We start from the raw sequence: 27070 nt of genomic DNA on the forward strand, positions 1-27070 counted from the left end.
CTCTTGAGTGGACTTAAATTTTTTTTTTTTATGTATTTGGATATTCAAATGGAATCTTTCTGAGCGTGAAATAAAGTAGCAATTTCCTTATAATCTGTTTGCAAGGACTTGTGGGTTTTACTTTTAGCCTTGAAAATGCCTTTAATATGCTGGCTTAAAGTTGAACCATGCCTTAGAGAGTGATTTGATCTGTGACCTCTGTGATACATCACAGGAGCCAACTCATGTCCCTTATTCATGTTTTGGTTATGTTTTATGAAGTAATGACTTGGGAATGTAGGAATTTATAATTGGTAGTAGACTGGTTGACTGATACATGCTTTGTTAGTTTCATGTGAATGTATATGTGTGTGAATGTCCTAAATTCACGAACTTGAAGTAGCTGGATGTGATTGTTGCCTCCAGGTTGCTAAAGCTGCCTTCCAGGCAAAGAAGGACCCTCTTGATGCAGCCCTGTTCTTCCTGGCAATGAAGAAGAAGAATGTCCTGTGGGGACTGTACAGGTAGAGTAACAGAAGTTAAACATCATATTAATTTCCAAAGGGGATTCGAGGGAAGAATAGTTCCCCAGTACCTCATGCTTGTCATAATAGCTTACATGGGGATGTAATTATAATGCATCACCTTGTTGATTGTATGTCATGTTGTAACTTGACGGAGGGGCGGTCAGGTATCCTACTGGTTAAGGTGTTTGCTCGTCACGCTGAAGACCCGGGTTCAATTCCCGGCATGGGTATAAAGTGTGAAGCCCATTTCTGGTGTCCCCCGCCGTGACATTTCTGAAATATTGCTAAAACCACACACACTCACTCACTCACTGTACCTTGACGGAGTGGAACATGCTCATGTAATCAACCACCGGTCTGCTTCCCCAGACTCAGTTTGTCATCATGATTATAATGCCGCCCTATAGCTGGAATAGTGCTGACTGTGACAGAACCAACATTCGCACACTCAAAACAGAATCTCAAACCCTATAATAAATGTTTGTGTATTGTGTTTGTCTCAGATCTGTGAGTGACAAGAAGATGCAAATGTTCTTCAAGAACGACTTCACACAGGACAGATGGAGGAAGGCGGCATTGAAGAACGCCTTTGCTCTCTTGGGTCGCCAGATGTTCCAGGCGGCAGCAGCCTTCTTCCTGCTGGCCGGATCACTCAAAGATGCTATTGAGGTGAACCAATCACTCAGGTTGCAGTGTGGTTTGACAACAAGATTACTAATCTTGGTTCTCAGGCATGAGGTCCTAAGCAAATTGTTTTCTCACAAAATAATGTTTTGCCTTTTTTAAAACAAACTCACTCACTCACTGATTCTGACCCATGAAGATCCGTGTTAGAATATGTTTTCAGCAACCCATGCTTGCCGTAAAAGGCAACTGTGCTTGTTGTAAGAGGCGACTAACCGGATCAGGTGGTCAGGCTCACTGACTTGGCTGATGCATGACATCGAATCTCAATTGCCCAGATGGATGCCCATTATGTCAATGTCTGGATTGTCTGGCCTAGAATCAATTTATTTACAGACCACCATCATATAGCTGGAATATTGCTGAGTGCGGCGTTAAACAACAAACCAACAAAACAAAAACGAACTCTCACTGATTCCAGGCAAATCAAATTATGTGATTGGCTGCTGATGGGAGGTGAAATAAAAAGAATCTATGTTTAACTCCTGCTGCCAATTCTTAAATAAGCCATTGCCTCAGAATTAATTGTTCCTTTCAATGCCTGATCTCGGATTCTGTGTTAGAATAGGTCTCAAGCAATCTATGAGTGTGGTTAGAGGCTATTAACTGGATCAGATTGTCCTCCTTGGTGACTCATGTAACTTTGCAAGGCATCGTTCCCCAAAGACATGTGACAATGTCTATCACTGGTCCAGACAGTGCTATTTACAGGCCAACGTCATGTAGCTGGAATATTGCTGAGTGTGACGCTAAGCAACAAACATTCAAACCTTCTTCAATATTGTTTTGTGTTTCAGGTGTGCCTGGAGAAGCTCCATGACATCCAGCTGGCTCTTGTCATAAGCCATCTGTATGATGGAGAGGACATGATGCCGGACAGTGCCAAGAAGATCATATATGAGAACATCCTAGGCTGTGATGAGCAGGGCATGAGCTGTGACAGCCGCAAAGCTCACCCGGATCCTTTCCTCAGGAGCATGTCACTATGGATGCTGAAGGACTACAAAGGAGCCCTTCAGACTCTGGTGGAAGTCAACATAGGACGGCCACAAATGGACCATGAACAATTTGATTTGGACTCATCCTCAGTTACTCCAAATGTGTTTAACTTCTATAACTATCTCAGGACTCATCCTTTACTTCTGAGACAGAGATTGGCATGTGCCTCGTTAGGCCGACGTAAAAGAGTGATGACTGGTTTCACTCGGGCCGAGAGTGTAGCTGTGCAGGACAACAGCATCACAACCATTGACCGAGTCACACCAACAGAGAGGAGGCTGTTCTTCTCAACAGCCCATGCTCACTTCAAGAATGGCTGCCCTCTGATGGCCTTGGAGGTTTTGTCTCGGCTTCCCCCAATGGTGGAGGATGCTGAGGAGGGCAAGAAGATGTACTCCTTAGACAAGCACAGGAACCCATCTAATGTGAGCTGTATCAGTACGGGGACTTTGTCTGAGCAGGATGAATCCAACACTGGTATGAATGATTGGAGCACACCCATCTCTGGTAACCTGAAAAATATTAACAAAGATATGAATGGGCCGTTGACAAATGGCAAGTCCGATACTGCTGACAATATGGACTGGGGAACACCTGTGACTTTCAGTGTTGGGAATGGTAAGGCAGGTGACATGGACTGGGGAACTCCATCACTTGGTGTTCGATTTGATGATGATTTAGACCGTGAACTTGCTATGATAGGACATGCATCAGAAGAAGAAGAGGAAGAAGAGGAGTACATTGAGCCTAAGTCAGTGTTCAGTAAGGGTGAGAATGTGACAAAGAGTGAGACTAATGACAGTTCCGTGCCAGCAGAGTCCACTCCTCAGAAGCTTGACATCATGGCGCAGCAGTACAAGTTCATTGCTTGTCTCAAAGTGTTGATGGAGGAACTTGGAACTTTGGCAACTGGGTTTGAGGTTGATGGTGGCCAACTGCGCTACCAACTCTATATATGGCTGGAGAAAGAAGCTGAGGTCCTCAGAGTCCTCTGTAACTATGGTCAACAGGAAGAAGAACTTCCAGAAAGTAAGATATTCTTAAGGGAGATATTTTTCTTTCAGGGGAACAGGTTGTCAAGCAGTATAAATCTATGCAAATCTCTTTTCAGAGTTGCATCTCTTAGCCATGCCCAGATCTGCTGAATTTTGGTTCAAATCCAAGAATCACTCCAATTATGATCTTTGCTCTGTCATCACCATACCTGTGGTCATCTTACCATCTGTGTAACATTGGGCTTTCCTCCAATACATACCTGAGCAGTCTGTGACTCTAACCACTTGTCTGAAGCCTGATTCTACTAAATTTCTTTTTGGTCTAGAAAATTCTGCTAAAAGTCCAATATGATAACATTAATAACAAAAGATAATGCTAAGATCCAAGTTTGGTCTTACAAATTCAAATGTTTTGGCACAGACTACATAACTAGCAATGATATAAGTAGAACTGAAAAATATTCAAAGCATGAGCTCAATTCTTGTTTCAGATTGATATCAGGTATTGTAATTTCCAATTTTATGGTAAAAAGAACATTAATATGTAAAATTGAATCTAGAATTGTAAAATATGTTTAAACCTTTTTTTCATTTTTTAAAGCCAACTTGGATGCTAGTAGAGATTCTGATGAGTTTCTGGATGTTCCCAAGTTTGGTCGATCATTGTCAGTGAAGTCTGACACATCTGCAAGCAAAGCATCGCTACATGAAGTCATCCTCGCTGACAAACTAGATCTGGAAGCCAAGATGGAAAGAATGGCACGAAGAAAACAGTGGTTGAAAAACAACCAACAGCTTCTGAGGACTCTTCTAAGTTACTGTGTCCTGCAGGGCTCTGGGGGTGGGGGCCTGGCCTCTGTGAGGATGGAGCTGTTGCTGCTGCTGCAGGAGCTCCAGCAGGAGAAGCCCCAGCAGCAGCTCCTGTCCCCCCTCCCCTTCCCCTCCACGCTGCCCCTCCTCTCAGCCAGTATCGCCAGCTCAAAGACTGTGGTGGCTGATCCTATCCATTACCTGCAGTGCTTGTCCCAGGACATCCTACACACCATCATTGAAATCCCCATCCCACCCAATCTGGCGACTGATGTTGGAAATGTGTTCTTGTTGAGAAATCTTGCGGTCGCGTTGTCCTCGTGTATTTACCAGTGTCTCTGTGATAGTGACAGTTTTGTGGTGTCCCTCAATGATGAAGATGTTGGACTGGAAGGTTTTACTGGGTAGGTTATGGATAACATGTTCATTAGCTGCTGGAGTAGTGATAATTGTTGGAGCATGGGTCGCACAGTTGTCTCAGGTGGAGCAATTCACTATTCAGAGTTGCGTCCATGGACATGCCAGAAACCTATGATCGTGCGGTCGAATCCCAGATTATGTTTCTGGGCTTGTGCTTGTGGGTTTCACCAAAGTGATTAATGTCTGAGACCTGTTTGATCAGTCGAATTGCTTTGGTTTTTCCTCTCATACTGAAATACTGTTCAAAGCAGAATTTGACCAAATTCACTAACTCACCAGTGACCACAATTTTGACTAATTGTGATAAGGATATACATGCTCGTAATTAAGAAATGCATGCTGTTAAGTTCATTAGAACAAATTCAAAGCAAAAGCATTAATAGGTATCATGGTCCAGTTCTGTGCTTGTAGTTTTATGCAAGTCTGGATTATTCAAGCTCTAGTCAGTGAAATGTCAAAACTCAAACCAGTGGTTGATAGGCAGAGCAGTGATCCATACAGTCAGGGTGTGAGGACACACGGTCAGCAATTCCAAACATTGTAACCACCAGATTGTCATTTAATCATCTTGAAACTATTCCTAACCAACATACCCACTGGTTTAGGACAAAATGAAAGAATTTCTTCCTTTTGTGATGACTGAAAATACATCCGTTCCTCCTTTGCAGTCCAAACTTTGTGTGCCAAGCAAGCTACTTGATGGCTGGGGTGCGAAGGCAGCGTCATCGAGGATGCGGGTCGGGGGATGCAGTTATCAACTCTCAACCAGCAAAGTGGCCAGGTGAGATCTTTTGAAAAACCAAAGTGTACCGAGGGACTATGCTCCACAGATCAGTTGTGATCTTGCTGTTGTAATTAGTGCTATGTATGAAACATATTATCTCTGTGTAATTAAGGTCAACTGCTATAGTGGTATAAATTGTGATATTTGATTTGGCAGACAGAGAAAGTAGCTGTTGATAGACTTGGATCAAATTTGCTGGACTGTCAAATGGCCCAGGCTTTTCTCCTTAGAAGATGACTGACTGTAAGATATTATTAGACTTGTAATGGAGACAACTAATTCTGTAGTAAACTTTCATATCCTTTCACAGGAGTGACATCTCTCCGAGTGTTGCTAGCTCGCGAAAAAGATGAGGATGCCCCGAAACTGAACATCCTACTGTGCGAGTCCTTGATATCTGTGTATGTGAGCATGTTGATCAATGGCTTGGCAACGTACGACCCGCTCATGCTGTACCGCCTGGCCGCCCATGTGTTTGACCAGCAGACCTGGTCTGCTCTGTTTGGTGGGGGAGTGAAGACTGTTATGAGATCCAGCAATAATCCTCCAAACCGTGAGTCACAGAATTATGGTTTCTTTGCTTGGTTACAGTTTTAAAAAAGACCCATACACGGTAGGTCTGTGATTTAAATTGAAATAGGAACATAATTGAAAAAGCTTTAATAGTCATAAAAGCATTGATGATCAGGTGAAGTAAGGAGAAAACACTTTATCATGACAAATTTGAGAAAATGGTGTATTTGTTTCAACAATTTACAGTTTGTGTAGCTCATATAGTTCACAAGCACATAGAACACATTGGTGATTTTTAGACTGATAATAGCATAGAATATTTTTGCACCTGAAATTTTTAAGCAAAGATGCCATAGGTTTATTCACTGAAACTGCCTGCAGATTCTTCCGCTGATGATAATGCGAAACAGCGTCATCGTCTCAACATGAAGCTGATAGGCCCATCCCCTGGCTTTACTAAACCCTCAGATGTGAGGGAAACATTCCAGGAGAGGTTCCTGCCTCCAGAGCTCAGCATGATCACCTACTTCATGACCAAGGTAACTGCAGATCAGCAAACATTGTGCAAGAACGTGCCTTTTACTTTGTGCAAGATTATTGCCAGGATGGTTCATACCAGTTTGTTTTTGCCTGAAGTTGCTATTCAACTGAACTGTTGTGTTGATTTTGCCTTATGGGATCAGAATTGCGTTGTCTTGTTGGCAGAATTTGTAATATATTTAACTTTGTATCTTTACTATAAACATGTTAAAGAGTGCATGGTAATCAACTAAGTTTTAAATAATTATTTATATTCAGGTCTATTGATTTAAGTTTTACTGATAATCATTATTGATATTAGGTGATGGTGTCTTGTTAAAATTGCAAATCAATATTTCCAGCCGTTTGTCCCAAGCTCCGAGTCCATCATCAGCTATGACTCTGAAGATTCCATGTTGTCTGATGTGTCAGAACAGTGTGACACAGAGGATGAAGATGAATTGGACAGGCCAAATACACTGTGAGTCATAATGCTTCTTCAGAGGGATTTAGTTCCGTATGTTATGAGTGACAGGGATCCTTTAGTTCAGTATATTGTAGTGACAGGGATCCTTTAGTTCAGTATATTGTAGTGACAGGGATCCTTTAGTTAAGGATATTGTATTGACAGGGATCCTTTAGTTCAGTATATTGTATTGACAGGGATCCTTTAGTTCAGTATACTGTAGTGACAGGGATCCTTTAGTTCAGTATGTTGTGGGTGACAAGGATCCTTTAGTTCAGTATATTGTAGTGACAGGGATCCTTTAGTTCAGTATATTGAAGTGACAGGGATCCTTTAGTTCAGTATATTGTATTGACAGGGATCCTTTAGTTCAGTATACTGTAGTGACAGGGATCCTTTAGTTCAGTATGTTGTGAGTGACAAGGATCCTTTAGTTCAGTATATTGTAGTGACAGGGATCCTTTAGTTCAGTATGGTGGGAGTGACAGACCAAATACACTGTGTGTCACAGACCCCTGTCTCTGTTTGAGTTGTATCCCCTAGCTAACAGAGTTCTATGGGTTATTATCACAGTTTCGCCCCAGATCCTTTGTTTGCTGAAAGAATAAATATTCCCATGCTAACACATTTCACTTAAGAGGCTTAAGTCGATGACTTGCCTTATTTCAGGATTTCCTCTCGCATTAACTGACATACCAGCATGTATGTGAAATTCTATTGGCAACATCATTGAGCCAAATCATTCCTTCTACTCTGCAGGAACCTGACCACCGTGCAGCAACACAGTGACCCCAACTCCTACACATGGTGTCTGATCCGGTACGCTACAATCCACCTGGTGCTCCACAACCTACAGCTCTTCTTGCCACAGATAGGGATCGAGCTCCCAGGTGAGTCGCACCGCATCTAACAGCAGCTACACAACCATTGAATGACATTATTCATTCGTGCATTTGTGATGTACACTCACCATGCCTATGCATGAGTGACACATGGAAAACACACCAAGTCTCACTAGTTCACTCTTTGGAATGTTCAGTGTTAAAATAAGGGATTTTTAGGGAATAAACAGGACTTGCCATGGTTGCCTGTAAGCTTTATCGCGATTATATACTTGTAAGCTTTGTCGGCAGTAATATAGCTGTAAGCTTTATTGACAGTAATGTACCTGTGAGCTTTATCAACAGTAATACACCTGGAAGCTTTGACAGTAATGCACCTGGAAGCTTTATTGACAGTACTGTACCTGTAAGCTTTATTGAAAGTAATGTACCTGTAAGCTTTATTGACAGTTATACACCTGTAAGTGTTTTCGACAGTAGTATAGCTGTAAGCTTAATGGAAAGTAATATTCCTGTAAGCTTTATTGACAGTAATGTACCTGTAAGCTTTATTGACAGTAATATTCCTATAAGCTTTATTGACAGTAATATAGCTGTAAGCTTTATTGACAGTAATACACCTGTAAGCTTTATCGACAGTAGTATAGCTGTAAGCTTTATTGACAGTAATATAGCCGTTAGCTTTATTGACAGTAATGTACCTGTAAGCTTTATTAACAATTATATAGCTGTAAGCTTTATTGACAATAATATAGCTGTAAGCTTTATTGACAGTAATATTCCTGTAAGCTTTGACAGTAATATACCTGAAAGGTTTATTGACAGTAATATTCTTGTAAGCTTTATCGACAGTAATATACTTGTAATCTTTATCAACAGTGAAACCCTGTTAATCTGAACCATTCCTAGTGAAGTCATTCTGATTAACAACTTCCTGATTTTACAAGTCATGGACATGGAGTAATGTCCCTTTGTATACAGAACTTTAAGCTCCTTCCCTGCATGTGACACAATCTTTACCCTCCCGGTATCATCACTGCCACCAGCATGCAAGTAGCCATTCAAAAATTCTTGGAAAGGTTGTCTCAACTTTTGGGGAAGTGTATACAACGTTAAAACAATAATTGCTTGTTTTAAACATAGTGGACAATTGGTTGTGAGTTCAACACCTTGCAGGGCCTATGATTGGTGGCAGTGATGATGTATAGAGCTTGGCAGAGAGTAATTGTCCAAGAGGCAGGGTTTTAAGACTAACTGTGTCAATACTAACCATGCTAACTGGGTTTCACTGTAACTTAATTATTGTTTTTGTGTGTGAGTTTAGAAGTGCTTTGTGATGTTTAATAGATGTTGCTATGTTTGTTTACTTTTTCCTTGATAGATTGTTCTTGCCAAAACCATTATTATGTTGGTAAATAGTTTACGTTGTATATTCTGTCTGTTGTCTGGTCACCTTGCTGTTCTCTGTTTTCACTGTTGGAGTGTTGGTAGCTAGGCCATAAGCTCTCGCTTGGCAGGTAGAATTACACACCACTTTCCAATGAAACAAAGAAAGTGTTTCCTCCGATTGTTCCCTGAGCTTTGTGTACAAGTAATAATGTAAATTGTTAGGGTTGATGACATGAAAATATAAATTATTGAAATTTGCATGAACATTTACAATTATTCAACAAGTAGGTTTGCTGGAACATATTATAGAAAATGTTTAGGAGGTAAATTGACATGGTTCCTGGAAGACTTCATGTAATATTTATGGTTCCTGAACCTCATTTCTTAGAACTGAAAGGAATGCTTGTCAGCTGCAGTATTTTGATGGTTTGAAGATGGAAACACTAAAAATGCTTATCAGGGAATGGTTTGAGTAGTCACACAGGGGATATCATGCTTGTTATTAACCATAAATATGTATTGCTGACTTACTACCAAGGGTATGTTGACGATTAGGATACGAAACAATCGGCACCTTTGTCCACCATGGTTCTTCTCATAGGTGGATAATTCATGCACACATTCAGTAATACAGCAACAAAATACAAGAATAATACCAACCTTCTTTATGATCTGTTTGTATCCCAGACCTTGGTACTGCTGTCATGAGAGGTTTCTTTGGGTCGAGACACAAGTTGTGTGGATTCCAACTTCTGTATTCTGAATATGTTTCCATGCTACTTCTCGCTATCAGGTGAAATGGTGAAATGCTAGGAACTAATCACAGAACAAGCAGTTTTCAAATATATCGTTCTCTTCTGTTGAAGAGTCAAGGATTAATGGAGAGTATTCTGTGAGACTTCCAGCCCTTTCTTGTCCAATCTTTATGCTTTTGTAATGGTCACAATGGCACCGAAGGAATGGTCGAGGGACATACCCAGCCCTGACATTTAAAAAGTACTTTTCATTAAATTAGCTGAAATAAAACATTTTTTTTTTTATTAAGAAATCCCAATATTAGTGATTCATTATCCAAGGAATAGAAAGACAGGATTGTTGCCTTTTAGCTTTCATAACATAGAAAGGACAAAGAGGTTGAAATCCATGTGAATCTTGTTGTCATTGGTACCACCACGTCTTCTACATGCCACTTACGTATATGGCAAAGGTTGACAATTTATTGGCCTTCATGATAGGAGCTGTGATTCTGACCAAGTAAGCATTGTAGGACTAGTTGTAATACCACTGTGCTTTTCGTTACCGTGCTGTATTCAGCTTCTGATGTGTGGACACAGAGTGGTAAGGAAGAGGGAATCTGGCATCATTGTTGTCACCTTTTGTTGTATAATTCTCTGTTTATGTTTTGAGTTCGTTATGAACTACACTACATATCTTACACAAGGTTGACAAATTGTATTCAACATTTGTGGTGATGGGTAAATATTTATCCTCAATTTGCATTGTTTTGATGGTAACATTTTCTTGTATTTGGTGTTTATACCCATTCTCGAGTATCCTGTGTATAATATCTCCATTCTATTATGATAAATATCCTGGACCTATTGGCTTCAATTGCTTCATTATGATGTTGATTCAAATTATATGATGCTGAAAATAGCCATATGATTAAATTACACTCAAGAGTGGGAGAAACTCTGTGGTGATAAGACAGATTGAGATAGTGGCATCACTTCCCAAAACAAAGTTTTAGTGACGAATTGGCCCAGGGTATTTATTGTAACGGAATGGAGACATCATGCCCTGGATACATGAGGATGGTGAAAAACAGAGAAATGTACAACACGTATAGTGGGACTAGATACGTCAAATGCAAGCTTTTCCTTCGTAATGGTGTAAGTCCCCAGTTTGATATAACAGCACTGTTCTCAAAAAAAAGAGTAAAAATATTTCTCTCACTTTTTAAAATATTTATTCTGGCAGTTTTATTCTTAACATCAAAAGGATGTGTATCATGTTGAAAATTAAATTGTTTTCTTAGAAAATACTAAATAAAATTTTGTTAGTTGTATTCATGAAGATGTGACCTTATGCTTGTATTTGACCTTCAGAAGGTGCTTTTGCAAAACAGAACTAATGGATTTGAATCTCCTATCACTTTGAAGGAATGGGTTTTTGTAACTTATATTTTTGGTGAAAGGTTGCAGGTCTCTGAATATTTAGTTTATTGTACACTATTATAATATTACTATGAACATGCACTTCAGATTATTGTTTGATTAAATAGGACAGTCTTATACTCATACAACACCATAATTCCACCATAATTGGAATTCTTATGACGAGCAGTATTAATTTGCCCAAAGAATGATTCTAACAAAATGACGAACAGCTTGGGACACACAGTTTTACACTGAAACTGCTACTAACATCATGATCATAACGAACTTTATCCCTTCCTTCTTTTCCTCTATCCATACTAATATTTGCCTGCTGTCTTGATCGTGTTCCTGGTATGGAATAACATTCCTTGTTTGAATGGCCAATGTAGAAAGACTAATCCTCTGAATGCTTCTTCACATTGCTCTATCATGAAGAAAGTACATAGTGGAACTCCATCCTTGTCTTTCTGTGTGGAACTAATACCATAGGGTCAACTCAGTGACTTTCATTCATGCACATACATACAGGGATTTACCTGACCTTTTCGTTTGTGAATCCTGACGTTTGGGGTCCCTGGCTGATCACTGTACCAGTGAACAAAATGTAAAGTATTTGTGAAGTCTGATGCTACCTTTTAGACTTTACTGTTCAAACTAAGTGAGTCTAGGAATCAAATCGAACATGTCCAGCAAACTATATGTATGTTTCGATAGCTAACTTTAAATTTCTTTTAATGATTTAAACAGAGCTACTTTTTTGCTTCCTAAAGGACTCGCAGTGTAAAAAAATGCATTGATTCTGAATTTTTATATGTTTAGAAGGCAGTATTTTGCTTGAAGTAAAACCCTGACCATGGTTCCTTGGATGTAAGCCATATTGTCAAACAAAAAATTAAATGATCTTTTCGAGGACACATACCATAATTCTGCTGGTTTATTCAAATGTGAGGGCCTCTGCGGTCAAGTGGTAGAGCATCCGCCCTGAAAGCGGAAGGTCCAGGGTTCGATCCCTGGCTGCATGATACCAAAAGATGTTAAAAGATGATACTTGTTGTTACCCTGTCTGGCGCTCGGCATTAAGGGGCTAAACAAGGACTGGCCGGCTGTGAGTCAGTATACTGTGTCTGAGTGTGGTATTCATGTTAAACTGCGGCATAAAATCTCAGTGAGCTAGCACTATAAAACGGCATCAGTCCGGACTAGTACAAACAGCCACACAAACACACACACGTACATGCACGTCACTATATAAGTGCAATAAACTTGGATGCGATGTTAAACCCCATTTCACCTCACCTCACCTTATTCAAATGTGGTCTTGCAGTTATTTAAGAAAACTTTCCTGATTGTTGATCTGGAACAAGACCACAAGGTCTAACAGAGTTATTTGTAAGAACTTCAGATATGTTCCATAGTTCCATGTTATGAACAAAGAGATTTAAAAGGGTAAGCATGGCATAGCCCCTCAGGTTTCAGGACAGTTTAACCAAGTACATGGTCATGCTAATCTGACAGTGTTGTTTAATGCCATGTTAATACCTGTAGAATTAATAATGACAGTCAGTGCTAAAAACATTTAGTCGACTTTGAAGAACATGGCTCTCAGTTTCATTTTCTGTAGATTTTAGTTGTCATTTTTTTATCATTTGTTTTCTCTGTCTTTACTAGACTGAACATAGTTTTACAACATATTGGCTTTAGGCTGGTGGCTAAAGTCACAGATAGGATTGTTGAACAGAAATTTGATGAAGATGGGTATTAAGTTAAAAAATGTGTTAAATGATTGTGATAGAATTTTGTGCATAAACTATTTGTTTTGTTGAGGTTTTGGTAATGCACATGCAGTAATGCACAAGTGACAGGGTGCAACATGTGATATGGTGTATGCTGCACCTCATCACTGGAAGAGGACATGTAACCATGCATCCTTTTGTCTCAAACATTTCGTGATTTCAGAAATAAATTTGTTCAGTGATTTCAAAACAACCCTTCATATTTTGAATGTTGATTTAATACCAACTGTTTAAATCCCTGACAAAGTATCTTATCTGTCCGAATTGTATTATTTTTGAAAATATATTAATTGCTTTGCCCCCACCAAACCCTTCCTTTTTTTCTTCTTTTTTTTTTAATTAATCTAAATCAGCTTCCTATTTGTAAGATCCTTCATGGATCCAAATATACAGTAAAATCATCAGGTGTGAATCTGTGACACCACACATAAAGTTGGGCTATAGCAGCTATGGTGACTGAAATATTTAACACTGTGATAAATATGTAAAATATGTGAAGGTTAACTGTAATGACATGATCATAGGTAATGCTTGACAGCAATGTGGGAGGATTAAAAACTGATGTGCAGGAAGGTCAAAATCTGGCAGCTTGATACCCTCATATCAATCTTATTACAGCTCATGAATATCAGACTCCGAGATTCAAAGTAAAATTCAACTTTTATGTTTGATGTATTTGTTAATCTTATTAGGCCGTGTAAGGTTTAAATAATGTTTCTCATTATCATACAGATCATTTATACATGCTGTGTGAATCATCTTTGTTTGGCTTTGTGCATGAAACGTTTTAATAGTTTTAATATTAGTATTTTGAATGTCTAGTTTTTTTTAGAATTTATGGGAAGAGTTATCTTTCCTAGCCTTAACACTGACTGCAATTTTGGCAATGGCAGTTTGAATACATTTTTCTGCAAAAAATGGCTAAAAAGCCAGATGACCTTGAACAGAAGCTTCTGATGAGAGCCATTATTTGTCTTTCATGGCCTTTCTTTGCTGGAGTAGAATGTGGCCATCTTGTTGTCCACAGAGTTACCCAACTGCTCCCCTCTTCTCCACGCTGTGATGAAGACCCTGGAACAGTGGGATGAGTTCCTCCTGGGCCGCCTGGAGTTGTTCTCAGGGCCCCCAGACAACTACATCCCTGGCCTCTACCTGGACGTCGTCGGTGGTGTGCCCAGCTCCAAGGTCCAGGCACTCCTTGACCCTGCCAACACTCCCTTTGTGTATGTATCATTCGGTCTTACCCATTCTTACTCATTACCTTGTTCCACTGTTTTGACCTTCAGTGAGTGAGAATGTCACCAAATTGGGTTGAATACAAGGTTTGAAATTTGCAGAAGTAAGCTAGTAGGAGACTAGTAAAGTTCAGTAAGTGACATTTCCATGTGGACTTCAACTTTTACCATCAGGTTGATGGCAAATCTGTAGCCGATCGTTTTGTAGACTATAAAATAAAAATTATTTTCTAATTGAATTGGCTTTATATGCCACTTAAACAGCATTCAGTTTGTGTGTCAGTTTAATATGGGAGGAAAGCTTAAAGGGGCACAGATTATAGACCTTTGTCACTGGAAACCACGAGCACGGTGCTGACAGACCAAGAATCAAAGAATCTTGGATTCAAATCCATGACCAGAGGATCCTTGCAAATATGGGGAATTCAACTTGTACAGTGAATTGCTGTGCTCCGAGGCCACTGTGACTTGTATGACGGAAGTGGGGTTTGCCCATTGGCTGAGGGCAGTGGGGTTTGTCCATGCATTGGCTGAGGGCAGTTGGGTTTGCCCATTGGCTGAACCGTCTCTTTTTCTTGTGGAAGACCTGGTTCAGATTCTCAAATGTGAGAAGCCCTTTCATTGTGTCCCAGAAATGATATTGCTGCCAATGCAATTTATGAACTTGATAAAAATTCACTCATTAACTAAACTGAAATTTGTACAACATTCCTTCTTGGAGTTACTTCAAAAAAAATATGTTTAAGTTTTTATGATAATATGATTGATAATAGTTCAATTTCTAGCTGTGGTTGTTGCAGTGCTGGACAGGCCACGCTGCCAATGAAGAGACTTTGGTTCCAGTTGGTGAGACAAGACTACTTAAAGGATATCTTCCTCCGCTACATCTACCGCAAGAAGAAGAACATTGTCGACAGTGAAGTGGTATGTACATACTTCCTTGTGATTGTACTTCCTATCTTCTCTGGCAGACCTATTCATTTTCAACCTACAGGCCTTTCTCGTCATCTTTTGTAAAACATATATTTATTTATCTCTGGCAGACCTGTTATCGTCCCACATATGCTTTCCATGAAGGATAACATCTGTTTGGTGACAGATTTCCACTCATTAAACTTTCAAAGTAACCTTGATTTACATTAAGCTTGATTGTGTTGAGTGTGAATGAAGTTCAAATTTGATCGATGTTTTTATTTTTGAATTTTTATTTTATTATGTATGCAGCATAGCATAGGGAGATTACCTGAGGCTGATGCTAAAATTACAATCAATTTTGACTATGATTGAAATACTCTTCAAAAACTATTTCTTGGCAATTCTGGGTTAGAATAGGTCTGCAGCAACCTATGCTTGCCGTAAAAGGTGTCCAAATTGATGTGATGGTCAGGCTTGGTGACTTGGTTGAATGCCTGTCCCCGTGGGATGCGACGTCGTGGATCGTTGCTCACAATATCGATCAGTGGATTATCTGCTTCAAACTCGATTATTTACAGGCTGCAATCATATATATCTGAAATATTGCTGAGTGCGACATTAAACAACTAACATACAAACGAGTCAAAGAGGCTTTGTACACAACTCACAACGTGTGATTGTTATTATCAGGATTCCATGAGAACAACCAGCACAGAACAAAACGATACCTTGAGGGCTCCTGACCCCATGAAGATCATACACAAGGAACAGGACATCATCACAGCGTTTGCCAATAACCAGGTAACTACATTCAATTACCACGTGGTCAGCAAAGTGTTCTGAGGGGATGACTGGTGTCTTACTAAGACCATTCATGTGATAAGGTTATGCTCTTTATTTTGTTGTTGTGTTTGTAGGTAAATTTGTTGTCGGTTTTCTTTTTGATATTTTTTTCTTTTAGTTAGAAGATGAACTGTATTTTCAACATTGAACTATGCCACATCTGCTATCAACAGATAACAGTTCTGTATTGAAAGCATGTTTTTTCTCTGATCTTCCATGACAAAATTAAACGTCAAATCTTTGGGTTATGTTGAACATATTGAGTAGGTTGGCGATTTGAATGAAGGAACATATTGAGTAGATTAGCGATTTGAATGAAGGAAAATACAATAATTGCCTTTAAAACAAAATACAGGTATGTCACTATATTCTACAGATGAAGGACTGAACATTGTTTTTCACAATAGAAATGATACAAATGGTGTCCTTGATCATAAAGGTACACATTTCTGTGGTGTCCCCAAATTTGTTATTCTGTAATATGTGATGTTCAGGGTCATTCTTATCACTTTTTCTCCCAAATCTATTGCCTCATATATAGTGAATACATGTAGTCTAGTTTCTACAAATTAGTGTGTCACTTTCATGTGCCAAAATCTGAAACTGGCAGTTGACCTACTTTTTTATATCTTTTCCTGTATAATTCCTTTTCGTAGTGATGCAGTTGTATGAAAACATTTAAGAGATCTGTTATTATTATTTGAAACCTCTGATTCAAGTATGAATTTGATTTCATGGATCTATTTTTTTTATCCTTGCCTGTGTAATTCCTTTGCAGGGATGCAATTGTTCGAAAACATTTAAGAGATCTGTTATTATGATTTGACACTTCTGATTAACCTGACTGATGCAAGTATGAATTTGATTATAGTGCTTATCCTGCCTTAACATTCTTTATACTTGATTCATCTTTGTATGCTTCAAACAAAGGTAATTATTATGGTTATCACTATCATAAATGTATTATTTGAACTAGATAAACATTACATGATTTCATTTTCTCATATTTTTTTTCTAATGATTTTTTCGGGGGAAGGAAGGTATTCCTATAGAGTAGCTTTCTTTTTTGGGGGTTATTCTCCACTGAAACAGTCAAACCAGAAGTAGTATGGAGATGTACTGATTTTACTTTTATTAGATATTATTTAAGAAGTTACCAAGTAATAATACATACCTGTAAATGCATATTCTCTCACAGAAATTATATGTCCGCCTATATTATACTGGTGCAGTTTATCATGACTATTGCACTGCTATATTGATTTAATATGTACTATCATCCTGTCACTACTTTCAAGTTACAACCATCCTCACATGGCATTAAAACTCTGTCAGTAGAACTAACCATGTCTTTTTTTAGAGTACCAAACTTAAACGTGGGCCAACGAAGATGAAGCCTGAATTATTTGTGTGGATCAATTCTACTCTAACCCACTTCCTATTTCTTGTACATATGCTTTGACTGTTCTGTGTGTGTGTAGGGTAAACCGGTCTACCCAGTGGGAGTAGAGTCATGCTCTAGGGTTGTAGTAAGTACGCTAGTCTCAGTTACATCCTGGTTGTTTGTGTAGAGTTCGTCCGGCTGGGCAATCTATCCGGGAATCGGGGGCACTACCAGGAATTCTTTGACATTGGTCAGTAGGAATTATATCCCTTGCTAACCTTGTAGCACTTGCAGTAATGTAAGACATAGTTTTAATCATTTTAATCCATTTGATTTCCTCACTAACACCTTTTATGTTCATTTTGTTGTGGCAGTAGATTGTTGCTTTTGATGTATGTGTCATACATGATTGATTGCAGATCGCAGAAGTTAGCTTTCACTGCAAGATATTGAAATGCTGAAGTATTTCATATTTTCTGTTGGTTTTGTTTCCATAATTTATTTTTTTTCCTTGCATGTTTATCTGCCAGTAATATAATATCCTCTGACTTTGGTTTCCTTGCATGACTTGTTTTTTGTGGGCTACTTCCAAAGAGGATAACATCAGATTTGTAAATGTTACGATGTCGTCTCAGCTCTACAGAACTCAAATTGCAGTGCATAGTTACCTCCCTTAGATCAAACAGGATCTGCTGATTGTGGGTTTGATTCCCAGATTTGCCCTATGATCCTTCATCTGTCAGCACCTTAACCAGGCTTGTGGAAACATCAAAGATATGTGTCAATTTTTTACTTTCCAGAACATTATGCTGTGATATAACTGAATTTAAAGCAATGCATTTCGGTAACAGTAAGAGTTATTGCATGAGCTATCTATATTTGATATGTCCTTTTGATATTTTAATTCATTTTGTTTAGTTCATTGCAGTGAATCATGTTCCTGCTTTTTCAGCTTGCTGCACTGATAATGTAGATGGTCTCTTGTTAGTTGATGATGATGCTTGTTAGAACAGGATGCTCAGTAGTTGGAAAGAGACGTACTTACATCAGAATGAAAACTATCTTTATGTTTTGCTAATATCTGTCAGCAAGGATACATTGAATGCGTCTTAAGATTTTATCCTGGGAGAGGTATGCCATTATGAAACTTTTAGATGAAAATATTGTGCCACACTCAAATGGTGATGAGCTTCTAAGATAAACGGATATCTCTCACACCCAATGGATCAATCTAGACTTGATCTTGGTGAATGAGTCTCAGTTGTGAGAAAATAACTTTTTTTTTTAGGATGATACTGACTTATTTGGTATATCTTAGAATCTTATACATATCAGTGCTTGGCATTTTGAACAGCTTCTTGAATGACAGTTTTTATCTATCAATATTTTGCATGCATGTTCTATGTGATTCAATCAGTTTAAATCAGATCTAAATAAGGTTGAGAGTTTGTAGGTTGGAGCAGTAGCAGTATCACGAGGGGGACATATGTTTTTTTGTGTCCCACGAGCCAGAGGGACGCATAGAACCACATTTTCCCCTTTTGATACTGCTACAACGAATTTATCTTACCAACAAGTTTTATTCTGCCATTGTAAAAGAATTAAAACAAATTCAGTTTGATAGAAAACAGCTGTTCGATTAAGTAGAGGTTTACTTGTGCTATGTCACATGACTTGCATTGACTCAGAAAAAATGTGCAGCTTTTTACTTTAAAGCGCTCAGAAATCTACATGCAGCTTGTCACCTTCATGGAGGGGTATACAAAATTTATTCTCCTGCTCAGAAATTTATTTCCCTCTCATGTGGGATACATTGTATTTTATCAAGATCAAGTGAACCAATCACATGGAGGTATGATAATTTCTTTTATACTAAATAAAGATCTGTCATGCATGACCATGTGTTGTTGGGGCAACTACGTGTTTTGTAATGTTATCATATAATGGCATTAATCTGCTGATGCAATGCTTGCTAATCCAAGAATCATACATATTGCATATGTTTATGTCTTTCTTACCATAATGTATATGTATTAAAATAGATACTTAGTTTTATTAATCATTTTATATTAAGGAAGTTGGAAAAATAGTATATTAGATTGCTTGAACTTACATAGTGAATACGCTGCAGGTAATATCTTCATGGCTTTTTGAATCTGTAGAATTATCATGTAATAACAATCATCAGGCTATGCAAGATGAAACGGAATCAGGAGACTTGGTTACAGGGAGGTAGCCAATGTGTGAAGCCCATTCTTGGTGTCCCCGATCACGCCTTTTGAGTATTTCTAAACATGCTAGAGGTAGCTTAAACTATTCTTCAGAACCAAAACACCCAGAAGGGCTAAAGTGTTCACTGAAGCAAACATGCTTGGAGAACAAAATGATCTAAGTCGAGTTGGCCCCTCTAAAAGATGTCATTTCTGTGTTGGTACTTGATACATGATACATGATACTAGAGTCAGGATTGGATGTAATATTTTGAGTGATTCCAGCGGGTCCTTCCTTCTCAAAATTTGTTCAACAGTCAAGTTACCACACATTTCATGCATCCTGAGGCAATATGTAATCTTCAAAGTAAGTAAGGGTCATGAAATATAAATGTTAGTACCACAGGTATTAGAACAAAGATCAGTTTTGATGACAAACATCCTATGCAAGAACTTTTATGTCTGTAAAACATTACACCAAAACACATCCAATAGTTTGCATTTACTTCACACTGGCCAACAACGAGCCCAGATCTTTCCCCCATTGAACATGTCTGGGACATGATAGGGAGGAGTGTGCATCAAAGTAAAAGGTTGCCAACAAACATTGGCTGCACTTGACCAGGTGTTGCAAGAGGAGTGGGACAGACGCAGAATGTTTCGTTTAGTGACTGATTGCTTGACATTTCATTGTGGTATTAAGCACTACTGATCCAAAAACGTCAACTTTGTAATTTTCCCTCTTACCCGTATTGTCCTTCAAGATCGTTGGTGGTCATAACATCTACTTTCATACTTCACTATTGGTTGTAATGTGTTCCCAATTTGTTCATGATTATCATACAACTATTACTAGAAACCAATATCTCTTACAATTTTGGAAATGTAAAGTTATTTCCAAATATCCCCTTTTTTTTTTCAACAGTATATGTTTTTTTCTTGAATAGATAATGAAACAAAATATACGATTTACTTGACGTTTCACTGTCATATTATGTTTTAGAAAACTTGCTGTTATGAGTATTCATGATCAGTGTCCTGTTTCCTATACTGAACATTTGATTCAACCCCAAAACATAATGCCATTATAGGGTTAACATCTCTGAAATTTATTGGTCATGAGAAGCATTGAAACAAGCATAAGGTAGTGTTTATACAGGTAGTGTTTTACCATCAACTCATCACAAGCTCCTCACAGCCATAGACCGTTCGCGGAGCTCTCTATACTATCGCTGCCACCAGTCAAAACTGACGACTGTCGTGACGCCAAATACACTTATCGCTGCTAAATTACTTTCTTCATTGTCAATTTGAATTTCTGTTTCATTAAAACTGTCGTGTTATTGATATAGTAAGAATGTAAGGGAGAAGTTGGTTGATTTTCCGTTCTGATTATTATTAAAACAACAAAGTAAATCCATCTGGAAAACATGGTCAGTCGTAAACCTTTTCAAAATGAAATATGATGGCATTCCCAAAGACATAAACAAAAGTATCAACGTTACTACATTTGGGGTTTGAGGGCAAGTATCAAGATTCTTGTAATGGCCGCGCCCACACTGGTGGCAGCGATGTTACCGAGAGTGTAACGAAGGTGTCACGCGCTGGGAAGGAGCTTGCAACTCATCGGAGAGTCCAAACAGTTGTAATCTTCTTGTTTATACAACTGGCATTGTTTACATAGCAGGCTTCTGCACCCTATTGTTACTGCACCCCAATCAACTCAACTGTATAAACTCTACCTCATACCTGTATATATGCTTCTCAACCGTACTCTGTACATCACTTGCCGGCTAATGGTGTTAGAACCTACACCAAAACGTCACTGCTAATTGTAATAAAGAAGTTGAACATCTATATATCTTAATCCTTACTTGTCAAACATGGCAGTGGTTATTGAATGTTGGTATCATGATCAATCATTTCATGAAACCACTTAAGATTTCAAGTTAATTGACAGATGTAACCTTATTTATTATTTTGCAAAGAATAATATAAAATTTGATTACTCTTATTAAGGAGGTCCGTAATGAAAATTAATTAAAAAGCTTTACTTTGTATGCAGTGTAAAGTACAATCATCTGTAACAGGTATGACTTTTGTCAGTTTGAATTTGAGAATGTGGAGTAAATTAAAGTGTCCAGTGGGAAGACAGCCTTGAAACAGGACATCCATCCCAACAGAACTTGGTGTTGGTGTTTCAGGTCCCACAAAGTGGTGATCCTGCTGAGACTGTTGTTTACATAAAGTGTCATAATTATGATCGTCTTACAGGGTTGGTTGATTTTCAAGGAAGTTAATTGGTTGTCATCCTGAATAACCTAATAATTTTCTTAAATTTGGTATTGTTGTAGAAGACTGTCCCTTGACCGAATGTGACTTTGTTGAGGGAGGCTGTGGTCAGTATGACGTACACATGTTAGTCAGCAGCATCGGGTGTACATGGTTTTCTCATTGTGTTTACAGGCCAACCTAAACTGCATCACTCTGTCAACACAGAAGGAGATTGTGGAGCTTGACATCGGTGCCATCCTGCATCCACCCACATGGCTCGAGGATGAGACTGAGTACGACATTGAGTGTATACGGAAGTGAGTAGCCCATGGGTAGCCAGGGTGGAAAAGGTGTCCAGTGTCCCATGCATGTTGCCCTTGAGGGGATTCCGGGTAAGAATAGGTCCCCAGAAACCCGGGTTAGAATTGGTCCCCAGAAACCTAGTCTTGTTGCACCAATTATAGGGATACTGGGTTAGAATTGGTCCCCAGAAACCTAGTCTTGTTGCACCAATTATAGGGATCCTGGGTTAGAATTGGTCCCCAGAAACCTAGTCTTGTTGCCCCAATTATAGGGATACTGGGTTAGAATTGGTCCCCAGAAACCTAGTCTTGTTGCACCAATTATAGGGATCCTGGGTTAGAATTGGTCCCAAGAAACCTAGTCTTGTTGCCCCAATTATGAGGATCCTGGGTTAGAATTGGTCCCCAGAAACCTAGTCTTGTTGCCCCAATTATAGGGATCCCGGTTTAGAATTGGTCCCCAGAAACCTAGTCTTGTTGCCCCAATTATGGAGATGCTTGGTTAGAATTGGTCCCCAGAAACCTAGTCTTGTTGCACCAATTATGAGGATCCTGGGTTAGAATTGGTCCCCAGAAACCTTGTCTTGTTGCCCCAATTATAGGGATCCCGGTTTAGAATTGGTCCCCAGAAACCTAGTCTTGTTGCCCCAATTATGGAGATGCTTGGTTAGAATTGGTCCCCAGGACCCTAGTCTTGTTGCCCCAATTATGGAGATGCTTGGTTAGAATTGGTCCCAAGAAACCTAGTCTTGTTGCCCCAATTATGAGGATCCTGGGTTAGAATTGGTCCCCAGAAACCTAGTCTTGTTGCCCCAATTATAGGGATCCCGGGTTAGAATTGGTCCCCAGAAACCTTGGCTTGTCGTCTTGAGTTGACTTAATGGTTTGTTTGTCAAACTCGTTTACTTGGCGATGGTGTGTCAATGTAGGCTGACATTGCTTATAATGTCAATTACAGATTTGTGTGATCATGTCTTGATTATGTATGAACTGCCATCATATAGCTGGAATACCTGAGCATGGATAGTGACGGGTTGACATTGAGACTTGTGCAAACCCTGATGTGAATGCTGTCATCTTGGTTAAAAATTCTGTGTATTTTACAGGTAGTGCAGTGGTTAGTGGAGCCATGCTGAATCTGCTGATTGAGTGGTTTTAAAATCTCAGATTCAACCTGATTATGATCCTTAGTTTGTTGTAGGCAGCATACCCATGCTCATGGGTTTCACCAACATGGCACACATCTCCAAACTACTTCAAGGGGCACGGGTGGCCTAGTCGTCTAACTCGCCGCGATTCGCTGTGCAGAGTTGCGTCCCTGGACACGCCAGAAACCTATCATTGTGGGTTCGAATCCCAGTTCACCCCGATTATGTTTCTAGGTTTGTCAGCACCATACCACGTCTGAGACCTGCATCACTTCGGGCTTTCCTCCCACATTAAGCTGACATGCCGTGATATAACTGGAATAATGTTAAAAGCGGCGTTAAACCCCACTCACTCACTCACTCACTGACCTACTTCAGGCAGTCCTTCAGCATTAACAAACATGCCATGATACAACTGAAATACTGTTCAAGAGGCATTGAACCCAACTTTCACACACTGAAGGCTAAATCATACCATGATGCATAAATTTCAGATCAATTCATTTTCAAGGAAACCGACTGATTTTCATCCAAAATATGATCAATATTTCCTCAACCTTTGTAATGATCCAGAAACAAGTCCAAGATCATGCAAATGTCCGAAAATCAATTTTGTCAACAAAACCACTGTCAATATAGATCAACTGCCTATTTAGTTTTACTGTGAATGTATTTAGTTTGCCAGGATAGATATTTCTCACAAATATGTTATTTGATATCTTTATCTTCGGTAAGAATATTTTTCCCTGACTAACTATGTGGAGATGCCTGACCAAGGTTGTGTACACTTCCAGCCCCCACCCGACCCCATCTGATGTCCCAGACTTTCTGGTGGTGCAGACTCCACAAGATGGGCCCATGCTCCCCCAGAGTGGCTCTCAAACACCAAGCACCCCCTACTACCCCAGCACCCCGGGCTCCATGTCTATTGGGACCCCACAGGCCCAGACTGGCCGAGGCTCTAGCGTGGTACGTATCATGCCAGGGTATTACCATTATGTTTTCTTTTGCTTGCAGTTGTATCATGTGCTTGCTATTTCATTGCATATTGTACATGATCATCTTTGACATTTGTGGTAATATACTGACTGAACGAAGGTCTTTGTGATGTTAGAATATTGTTTGGTGTGTTCTCCTTGTTGAATATTAGAGATGATATTAACATTAAGATTCACATTTATCCGAGCCTTGTTCTGTAGAAGTATTATTAATATATCAGTGTTCCCGCTGGCTTTTGAAACTGCCAGTCCTTGTGGACTGGCATCTCTTAAAATTACCAGTCCCCCCTAATCATTGCCAGTCCCAACTTTCAACAAATATGAAAACGTATCAAAATTATTTGGTTTTAATTATTTCAACTTCATGTTCAGTGCAGAGATGTCATCTCTGAAGTCTCTACGTCATTCACACAAACTACAGTCACATTTTTCTCTTTGTTTTTTTAATATTTTGAGACAAAGTCACTACAAATGGATATTTAACCTAGAAATAGACAAGGGGAAACCTTGATAGTAACAGACAAGCTGACTTTGTTTCGAAAAATGTACTTATATGAATATCACCAATGTTTTGTTCAACAACAAAGATTTATAAGTACTTTATTTGCCGGTCCACAGGGACTGGCAGTCACATGAATTACTGGTCCAAGCCTAATTTTACCAGTAAAAAACTGGTAATTACTGGTAAACGGGAACACTGTATGTTAGGCCCTAAAAGTTTGTGTTGATATTGGCTTGTGTTTAGTAAAACCTTGGACATATGTGATTTCTTAAGGGGACACAGGTGGCCTTATGGGCTGCAGTACACCAATTGGCTATGTTGTGTGCCAAGATCTGCTGATCATGAGTTCAAATCCAAGATTTTCCCAGATTATGATCCTTGGTTTGTCAGTATCACGCCCATGCTGTGGGTTTCATCGAAGCGGTAAACATCTATGACACTTTGGGCTTTCATCCCGCAACAAGCTGACACGTCATGATAACTAAAAATTGTTCAAAGGTGTAAACACAACTCAATCACTCTCTCTCTAACTCACTCTGTTCCATGTATAGTACTTATATGATCCAGAGTGTTATCTAGACCTTCTCAGAGGCCGATATTCAAATGTCAGTACTGACTTAACATTCCTAAACTGGGTTTAATAAGAATTCCCAATTCATGTTGTGTCTTTGTAGAGGTGATTTGTATTTCACTAATAACAGGACCCAAAGGTTTACATTATTACATGGAACGCAGTGTTAAAATCTGAGTTTCAGAAAATGAGAATTTATAACAATATCCCATTTTTTAACAAAATAATGATACATGTACTACAACAGTCAAGTCTCGTTCATCTGACGCTCGTTAATCCGACAATCGTCTTTATCCGACACTAATGATGGGAACCGATTAAATCAGTGCTATTTAGACCTGTTAATCTGACAGTCTCGCACTCGGACTCCGACACACCTAATTTGCAACGAATTACCGAAATCACTCATGTGTTAATCCGACACAGTGATTAACGTACTCCGTGGTTATCTGCCCGCGAGTACACAGCCAGCGTTTTGATGCGAGACGAGTCGGCTAGTAGCTGCATTTTACAAAGCTGCAGAGATAAACTTTGCTTAACAATAAACAATTCATGCTTTAAATAAGGAAAACGGGATTAATCACATGCTTAGATTACCCCAATCTTATTAAAATCATATACATGTACTTGCTATCGCTGAGGACATCCCATTACAGGTCACGTTAGAAGAACCTTTCGCAAACTATGACCGACGAACGTTGGTACTACTTTATTTCATTTATCCGACATACTCGTTAATCTGACATAATCATATGCAACCAACCAGGTTGGAATAACGTGACTTGAATGTATTTGTTCCCCTTCCTGGGGCATTTAATTTTTAATCCTAGATAAATCCCCTACATGTTTCAGTAATTTGAAGACATGGTAACATTGTGAATTACAGTCATGATTACTGATTTCTTTCATATTTCACTCATACAAAAGTATATACCGTCAAGTCCTGTTAATCCAACACTCATTAATCTGACAATCAGCTTTATCCGACACTAATGACGGGAACCGATTGAATCAGTGCTAATTAGACCTGTTAATCCAACAGTCTCGCACTCCGACTCTGACACACCTAATTTACAATGAATTACCGAATTACAGGTCACGTTAGAACAACCTTTTGCGTACTTTGACCGTCCAATAAAATGACCAACAGGAAATCGACATTAGCCACTAAGAAAGCAACTTTGTTGCTTTTTGCAGAACTCCAGGCTATGCTTTCAAAAGTATTTTGAATCAGTCATACAGCTTGTAACAATAGTTTTGTGTTAAGTTGTAGAGGTTGCATAATTAAAAAACATATTCTAATCACAATATAACATAACAATACGAATATTTCAGTTATAATTTTTTTATTACATTGTGTTTGTAACGTTATCTATCGTGTAGTTGTCCGATTTTTGATCACGAACGTTGACAGTACTTAATTTTGTTTTTCCAACATAATCACATGCAACCAACCTTATCAGATAAACGGGACTTGACTGTATTAATCTGTTTAGTTTTTTAAGAGGGTAGATGTTGTGATTATAGTGTCAGCCATTCAACAGTGATCCTTCTGTCAGTGTAGGAACATTAGACATTGGTGTGCATAACTTTACCCCCTGTGCAGCTCCCTCTTTTGTTTGCGCTTTGCTATGACACTCATTTTTGGAAAATCTACCATCTGAAATAAAGCATATCGGGAAGATTATCATGTTCCTTATATTTCTATGTGATACAGTGAACTTGGCCAGTTTGATGACAATATAATAAGAATACAAATGAGGACATTAACTTTGTATTGTCACTGTCATTCTTATTGTCGACAAATAT

At 38.9% G+C, this 27070-nt stretch overlaps 1 protein-coding gene across 10 annotated transcripts in view; it reads left to right on the forward strand.

Moving 5' to 3' along the window:
- Nucleotides 1–27070, forward strand: part of LOC124131479 (dmX-like protein 2) — a 104624-nt gene that overhangs the window by 60970 nt on the left and 16584 nt on the right. For 5 of the 10 annotated variants that reach the window (XM_048398447.1, XM_048398473.1, XM_048398456.1 and 2 more), the window contains 16 exons: nt 406–503; nt 1010–1175; nt 1988–3218; nt 3786–4398; nt 5083–5195; nt 5509–5751; nt 6093–6250; nt 6593–6711; nt 7456–7586; nt 8920–8949; nt 13907–14102; nt 14915–15038; nt 15720–15830; nt 17444–17506; nt 21933–22057; nt 23985–24159. In XM_048398447.1, the coding sequence (XP_048254404.1) occupies nt 406–503; nt 1010–1175; nt 1988–3218; nt 3786–4398; nt 5083–5195; nt 5509–5751; nt 6093–6250; nt 6593–6711; nt 7456–7586; nt 8920–8949; nt 13907–14102; nt 14915–15038; nt 15720–15830; nt 17444–17506; nt 21933–22057; nt 23985–24159 (3696 nt within the window). Of the gene's footprint in view, nt 1–405; nt 504–1009; nt 1176–1987; nt 3219–3785; nt 4399–5082; nt 5196–5508; nt 5752–6092; nt 6251–6592; nt 6712–7455; nt 7587–8919; nt 8950–10241; nt 10266–13906; nt 14103–14914; nt 15039–15719; nt 15831–17443; nt 17507–21932; nt 22058–23984; nt 24160–27070 lie in introns of all 10 variants that reach the window. The other 5 variants (XM_048398489.1, XM_048398483.1, XM_048398450.1 and 2 more) reach the window with 4 other exon arrangements.

Source organism: Haliotis rufescens, unplaced genomic scaffold (genome assembly GCF_023055435.1).
Source record: "Haliotis rufescens isolate VD_foot unplaced genomic scaffold, xgHalRufe1.0.p SCAF_1, whole genome shotgun sequence".
In the NCBI taxonomy this organism is placed as follows: domain Eukaryota; kingdom Metazoa; phylum Mollusca; class Gastropoda; order Lepetellida; family Haliotidae; genus Haliotis; species Haliotis rufescens.